Raw genomic sequence first — 7,978 nt, 5'->3', positions numbered from 1 at the left:
AGCTTCCGGGTCATGTGGCCAGCATGACTAAGCCGCTTCTGGAGAACCAGAGCAGAGCACAGAAACACTGTTTACCTTCCCGCTGGAGCGGAACCTATTTATCTACTTGCACTTGGCATGCTTTCGAACTGCTAGGTGGGCAGGAGCTGGGACCGAGCAACAGGAGCTCACCCCATCATGGGGATTCGAACCGCCGACCTTCTGATCAGCAAGCCCTAGGCTCTGTGGTTTAACCCACAGCGCCACCCGCATCCCTTTCATAACTTAGCAAGACTCTTATTCAGAAAATACAAAAGAACATCCTCTCTCTCACACACATGCATGTGTTTCTTTTACTTTTTCTTGCCACTAGTTGTTTCATCATCTGAGCTTGTAAAGAATTCAGGATCTATTTCAAGGAAACCTGTATAAGTATCCAAAACGAAGTTAGAGCAGAGATGAAGCCTATTTCAAAAAGTTCCAATTGTATTAATCTGCAGAGGAGTTAATAATTGACTATGTTTCTCAATCAGCCACCAGTTTGTTTGTTTGTTTGTTTGTTTGTTTTATGTTGTTGTTTTTTGGGGGGAGAATGTTCCAAAGACCTCAGGGAAGCAAAGGTTCTGTAATTGACACAGAAATTTATAATATGATGGTTGATTTTCTCATACTGGTAGGGTGAGAGTTGAAAATGGCATAGGAGGTAGATCAAAAGGGAAGTGGAAGGTTACGGAGTATTGACCCCATCATAGGAACATTTTGTTTAGAATTAATGAGGCTATGCTAATATTGAAACATGCCTACTAGACTGCACCACTTAAATTCGATGTTATTTCCGCTATAATCACAAGGAGACAGGCAGGAGTGTGCCTTTATCACTTTATGAAAGGAGTGCACATTTTTTAAGGATTGGAGGTGACATATGGTAGTAAAGGTCAATATAGATCCTTCACCAATCCTATAATCGATCCGGGGGGGGGGGATAAGCAGGTCCTGCAAAATGATTTGATACCATCCCTGGTTGTCACTGCCCAAATGGCATTAACACCTTGAAAATAGGTGAAATGAAAAGTGGATGCAGTAAAATAGAATTTCCAGGGTTGAAAGACAGCGAGACAGCTTCTTTGAAACATGGGTGAAATCTACACACATATTTTAAAAAAAAATGCTGTGGAAATGCTTTTTAAAAGTTTAGAAAACACATTGAATTTTGCATGGCTCACTGTCACCAACTAGTGCACTTTAAAACACATTTAAAATGTTTTATTTGTAGCTCTGTAGCTGAGTCCATGGTTTCCTCTTTCCTCACCTTTATCAACACTCATAGTGGCAGTCCTCCACTTACAGATCTCAGAGATCATGGGGGGAGGGGCTTTCATAACTACACTAGAAGTCTGAATAAATGTTCAGTAATTTTTGTATGATAAATATATTGTACTGATTTATTGAACATTATGGACATACATGCATAACCCTTCCTCCCTTCCTTATTTATTTTTATGTATTTATTTATTACTTAAAACCATTTGTTAAAACAGTAAAAAAGTAAAACAGTGAAAACAAGAAAATTTCATAACCATAAAAGTTAAAATACTTCCACAGATCCAAAGTGTATCAACTTTAAAATCATCTGGGTAGTCATACCTTAAAAAGAATGCTTTTAGGAGGCACAAAAAAGAGTCCAGTGAAGACATCTGCTTGATCTGTGGTTTAGACCACAGCACCACCCTGTGATTTCAATGCACAGGAATTACAAAGTGAAGGCCCTGCCAAACTAAACAATCAAGTTCTTAAAAATGTGGAACAGATATTACGAGCATAGCTGTCAACTTTTCCCTTTTTTGTGGGAAATTCCCTTATTATAGCATTGGGAAACAGCAGGGAGGGTTGACAGCTATGTATATAGCAGTGGGGAGCAGCAGGGAGGGTTGACAGCTATGATTACGAGGCACCTGTAAGCGTGCCAATTCCACTATCATAGCTGTAAGGTAGGCACATGTGGGGTAAGGTAGTTTTCGTAGTTATGCAGTTTCGTTTATTGTGCTGCTATACATTTAAAAATGTTGCAGAAAAACTCGCTGGATATATCCATTAAAACATTCCTATCTGTTTGTTTCCTTTTCTGTCCCTCCTCCCTTTAGCTCACATATGGTCCTGCTCCCATAATGCCTGATAAAACTCCAGGCCTCTCCTTCTACCAAATGGTCCCACAAGAAGCCCTTCAGTATGAGGGGATTCTCTCCTTACTTCTGCATTTCAGGTGGACATGGATTGGGCTCCTTATGATGGATCTCGAGAATGGAGAACAATTTGTGCAAAAGGTGGTTCCAATGTTTTCCTCCAGTGGTATCTGTTTTGCAATCATAGAGAGAGTCCCCAAATTAACTTTCATCACCGAAGCTAAAAACTTGTTACAAGAGTGTGCAAAAATACATGATAAAGTAATGAGGAGCAAAGCCAATGTGATTATCCTCTATGGAGAATCTTATGCAATGCTATTTTTTAGATGGTTTCCATATTTATCAGAAGAAGAAGAGATGGGAGAGGATGCAAGAGGTAAAGTGTGGATAATGACAGCCCAGATGGAGCTGACCTCTGTGGTCTATCAAAGGACTTGGGATACACAAATAATCCATGGGGCTCTGTCTTTCGCAATTCACTCAAATGCTCTACCAGAATTTCAAAAATTTCTTGAACTCATAAATCCTTCCACCACAAAAGGAGATTATTTCATCAAAGACTTCTGGCAACAGGCCTTTGCTTGTGTCTTCCCAAGTACAGTCACAGATGGTGCAGATCAGGAGATTTGCACTGGAGAGGAGAACCTGGGGATGCTTCCTGCACCCTTTTTTGAAATGAGCATGACGGGCCATAGCTACTGTATATACAATGCTGTTTATGCCATGGCCCATGCTGTCCATGCCATGTTCTCCTCCAGACTCAATTCTAGATTTATGGTAGACGACAGGAAGCTGCCATTTCAGAATCCACAGCAGTGGCAGGTAATGAGGCTGGCTTTCACTTGTAACAGTGTACCAAAACCTTGGTGTTGAAATAGTGCATGACTTGTGCAATAAATTAACCTCATGAACACTTCTATTCCACTTCTATTGACTTCATTTGTTAGATTGACGTACACTCCCATTCTCTTTTTTAATGTAGTTTCATCATTTCCTCAGAAGTCTGTCATTTAATAATAGTGCGGGAGACAAAGTTTCCTTCAACCAGAAAGGGGAGTTGGAAGTTGGGCTAGATATTATTAATTGGGTTGTTTCACCAAACCAATCATTTCATAAAGTTAAAGTTGGCAGGATGGATCCCCAGACTTCTTCAAATCAATTATTCACCTTCCATGAGGATGCTATAACTTGGCACAAGTGGTTTAAGCAGGTACAATCCAATTGTAGTTATTTAGAGTTCTGAGTGTAAACATACTTTCACCTGACAATGATGAGCTTGTAATGTATGAAGATTTGATGAACTGATTGTGCTATAGATTTCAATTTTTGGATGAATTTTTGGATGAGCCAAATGCATCTTTTGCATTGAATAGATGTAAAATAATAATAATAGGTTAAGGTCCAAAGTCAGTTTCCAATTACCCATGAACCCTGGGATGCAGCATTTGCTTTCCAGCATGACAGCAGCGTCTTCTAGGAGCCATGCTCCCCCTTCCTGCACAACTGGGAATGGAATGCTCCACCCCCTTGGTTGTGCAGGCATTGGTCTGGAAACGCCAATCAGGTGTCAGGAGAGGGGTGGTTTTTGGCTCTTCAAATGAGGGCTGTACCCAGAATCCCCCTTCTTGGATTGCCACTGTATTTACCATCCAACCTTCCAGGAAGGTTTTTTCTTGTCTGGATGCACACAAAGGAGGCCAAGGAGCTATAGCACCCTTCCCAATGGTGGCCCTGGTGGGATTGTGACACCTGGTACATGTCAGCGGGTGGCTCCCAGTCAGGGTTGACCCCCCCCCCTTACTTATCAACTAGGAGACAGGTTGCTAGATACCAAGTATATGCCCAATGCCTTGGCCGAAACATACTTACACCTGTAAACAATAAAGTTGTGGCCTATTTCATCTTATTTCTGGTTGGCCCCTCACTTGGACTCAGGCACCATGTGACTGGGAATGCAATCACACACAGAGATTTCAATGAGTCTGTTCAGAGTAGTACATCATTGAATATCACCCAAAATATCGAATTCCATCCATAGGATCAAACTATGTCATCTTTAAGCATTGTATTTATGCAATAATTCCTGACACCTGCTTGAAGTCTGCGCAGTGAGCAAACCAGCTAGCATCACCTCATAGTAGTTCTCTGTAGTCTCAATATGTAGAAAACTTTATTTCATGTTTGCCTCTATCAAAACAGCACTTAATACTCTGTAACACACTGATCCAGCCACCTTGGGTAGTTTCACTGACAAGGCGAGACTACAGTCCATGCCTTTACAAATGCATGTTTAATAGTTGTTAAATCATTCAGGTGCAACATGACTACTCTCTTTGATTGGCACAAACATAAGGCAGCATTAGATAATTGTTTCAGGCACTGAATGCAGAGGAGTCATAAAATGGAATCTCCTGGAGTGAAGAATTATCACCCTTCTGTTCCTGATAGCAACCTTCTGCATTCAACACCCACCCGCTCTTCCTCCTCTTCCACACTGCCTCCCTTTGAGAAAGGGCAAACAGCATATGCTCCAACATGTTGATGGCAGAAACCAAGAAATGCATCTCCCCAACCCAGTTCCCATGCAAGTCACGTGACCCGCATGAGATCAGGGAGTCTAAAAGCACATGTTTTGGTGCTCCTTGATCATGTGAATTTTTCGGCTGAGAGCATGGCACCCAAAAGTGGATGTCCTGATTTTATCAGGGCAGCGGAGGGTATGCAAAAGGTTACTTCCTCACAATGGGTGCATTCTGGACAATGTGCACCTGCATAACTACGTTTGTGTAGTGACTAAAAGTTCAGTTTAAAATAAATTAACAGTTTAAACTTGGCAATCAGTGTATAGATTACAAACTCAATATCCTCCCTTTTCATTCATGGATTAGGCAAGGCCTATTTCTCTATGCAGTGAGCCGTGCAGTCCTGGTTCAAGCAAGAAAGTAAAGGAAGGGAAGCCATTTTGTTGCTATGATTGCATCCCCTGTCCAGAAGGGAAGATTTCAGACCAGAAGGGTAAGCAATAATGTATATAGAAATAGGAGGCAAATTGCATGCTTTTCATAGGAATAGCCTTATAAAATAATAAGGATGTGCATACACTAGGGCTGCATTCAGATACCACTTTATTTCATTTTCCTAACATTTTTTAGCTAATAATTTCCAGGTTTTATGTGACCTTTCACGCGACGTGAAAGAAGTATGTGAAAACGAGCAGAATCTAGGAGAGGTTTAGTGATCATTTCAATGTAATTAGATTCCAGTTAACTGTTAACCTGGGAAATTGTGGGCATTTTGTGTTGTAGTTTCACATGATGAAATTTGGGGCAGTATTCCAGCATATCACTCCTTCCAGCCAGAAGTTGTATCTCAATTGTTTTAGTATATTGTATGTGCACAACACCTTTGGTAGAAAAAATGAAATGCAGACTACAAATGCCATATGTTAATATGGATAGGAGGGCTTTATGGTATCATTTCCATTTGTTAGGTGTTCCAGGGAAAAAGCAAATGGCTGTTTAAGGCCCTAAAGGTGGAAATACATTCAAAACTTTCCACATCACTGAAGTTCAATATTAATTATTATAATCCCTAAAATTAGGCTACCCCACACCACATTCCACAGAATCAATGATTAATTCTTCCCCAACTTAAATTGTAAAATTGGCTGCTCTTGAGATTAATGGCATGTTTGTGAGATTAAGCCTTGCATTTTCCATTGCAGATATGAGTGACTGTTCTACATGTTCAGACCAAACATATCCAAATAAAAACCATGATTTATGTATTCCCAAGGAAATAAGCTTCTTGTCTTTTGAAGAATCTGTGGGGATCAGTTTAGCCCTTTCTGCTCTTTCCTGTTCTTTGGTCACCATTCTAGTCCTCTTCACATTTATGAAGAACCACAACACTCCCATTGTCAAAGCCAACAACCGGCAGCTCACCTACACTCTCCTCCTCTCCCTCCTGCTCTGCTTCCTTTCTGCACTGCTATTCATTGGACAGCCTCAGAAGGTGACGTGTCTCCTCCGACAAACTGCTTTTGGCATCATCTTCTCAGTGGCTGTTTCTTGTGTGCTGGCAAAAACCCTCACTGTGGTTCTGGCTTTCATGGCCACCAAGCCAGGATCCAAAATGAGGAGATGGGTGGGAAACAGGCTGGCCACTTCAACCGTACTTTCTTGTTCCCTTATACAAGGAGGCATTTGCATTGTTTGGCTGGCAATCTCTCCTCCATTGCCAGAGGCTGACGTACACTCAGTGGTTGAAGAAATCATACTGGGATGTAATGAGGGGTCTGTCACTCTGTTTTACTGCGTCCTTGGCTATATTGGCCTCCTGGCCATTGCCAGCTTCACCTTGGCCTTCCTGGCTAGGAAACTACCAGACACGTTCAATGAAGCCAAGTTTATCACTTTTAGCATGTTAGTGTTTTGCAGTGTGTGGTTATCCTTTGTCCCAACTTACTTGAGCACTAAGGGGAAATACATGGTAGCTGTGGAGATCTTTTCGATCTTAGCCTCCAGTGCTGGGTTGTTGGTCTGCATCTTTTCTCCCAAATGTTATGTTATTTTGTTGAAGCCTGAATTGAATAAAAGGGAACAGCTAATACGAAGAACTAACTGAAGAATTATGTGATTGTGTCTCCCTATCTAGTTAGTAAAGTACAATTATGCTAATTATAAACTGACTCTTCATTTCATAAAAAATTAGGGTGGGTTTTCATTATACAGTACACACTTCTAAGATTTTAGCTCTCAGATGGTTAAGAGCAGAATGGTGCCATAATATTATTATTTTCAAAAATAACACACACACACACACACACACACACACACACCAAACTCTGAAGTCATGGCTGCAATGTGAACCCGTCATCTGGGAGTAAGCCTCATTCCATTCATTGGGATACTTACATGTAAGTAGACATGGTTAGAAGTGCTCTGCCAACAAGTCCATTCTGAGCATGAACCTGGCCTATCAGATTTTAATATGCCTATAATTCTTAGTTTCTTTGTTTTGCTCATGATTCTGTTTTCCTTTGTAAAATATCCAGTTTAATAGAGTGCCCTTTACCAGTTGCTATATTTGAGATCTCTCCACTGCTTTTATATTTGTTTGGAATTAAGACCCTTTGGGAAATTTGAAGGTGTGACGGTTTGAAGGGGTCTTCTATACATTTTGCTTGAACATGTTTAATATCTTCCACAGTATAGGGAATGCTACCTGATCTAAGGTCCCAATTTTGGTGACTTCTAAGTATATTTAACAGAATGCACATAGAAGTTATTTGAAGAAGGCCAACATGTTGACATTGTGCAAGTGTGCCACCTAGAACATCTGGTATTCTCACCTCCTGTATTTATCCCTGAATGGGTAGGTGTCTACCAGAATTGTCTTTGAATACACATCCTCAAATTAAGGAGTTCTAAAAAATTGATCAACTGTACAGAGCAGGTACAGCATTTTGTCATGATAGGTCAGGGCTGTTAAGGATGTGGAAATTTCTTCTCAGGCAAAGAACCCATTGACATCACATATGGAGTGAATTTCATGATAGGGCCAAGTCTAAGTCTTTCTTAGGGTGTTCCGGCGGCGACGCCATTGCGGGTGGTCGTGGGCTGCTTCGGCTGCGAAGCACCCAGTCCATCCCGGGGGTTAGGAGCCCTGCTACCGCAAAGCGGGGCTCCGGTTGGGGTGCGGGAAGAGCGTCCCGCACCCTGGGCTCCCCGGCTGTGCCCGTTGTGGCTCCGAACCCTTCCCCCGCTCCCCCTGTAAAGGGGGAGTGGGGGTGAAGGGACGACGGAGCCGGGCTATAG

General features: G+C 41.6%; 1 protein-coding gene across 1 annotated transcript; it reads left to right on the top strand.

Moving 5' to 3' along the window:
• Window positions 1-2,264: 2,264 nt before the first annotated feature.
• LOC117057799 (vomeronasal type-2 receptor 26-like) lies at window positions 2,265-6,785 on the top strand. Its single transcript, XM_033168639.1, has 4 exons — window positions 2,265-2,981; window positions 3,142-3,369; window positions 5,048-5,174; window positions 5,884-6,785. Exons 1-4 carry the CDS (start codon window positions 2,265-2,267, stop codon window positions 6,783-6,785), a joined length of 1,974 nt encoding a protein of 657 aa, XP_033024530.1.
• The last annotated feature ends 1,193 nt before the right edge of the window (window positions 6,786-7,978 follow it).

The sequence above is a fragment of the Lacerta agilis genome, chromosome 14 (assembly GCF_009819535.1).
Source record: "Lacerta agilis isolate rLacAgi1 chromosome 14, rLacAgi1.pri, whole genome shotgun sequence".
Taxonomy (NCBI): domain Eukaryota; kingdom Metazoa; phylum Chordata; class Lepidosauria; order Squamata; family Lacertidae; genus Lacerta; species Lacerta agilis.
This window is presented reverse-complemented; position numbering and strand designations above follow the sequence as displayed.

Bases quoted from the DNA above. Each gene is read 5' to 3' on its own strand.
- LOC117057799 (XM_033168639.1), top strand. From the start codon at position 2,265: ATGGATCTCGAGAATGGAGAACAATTTGTGCAAAAGGTGGTTCCAATG. The intron at 3,370-5,047 runs GTACAATCCAAT...TTCATGGATTAG, and splicing joins GGCACAAGTGGTTTAAGCAG to GCAAGGCCTATTTCTCTATG. The intron at 5,175-5,883 runs GTAAGCAATAAT...TTTCCATTGCAG, and splicing joins GAAGATTTCAGACCAGAAGG to ATATGAGTGACTGTTCTACA.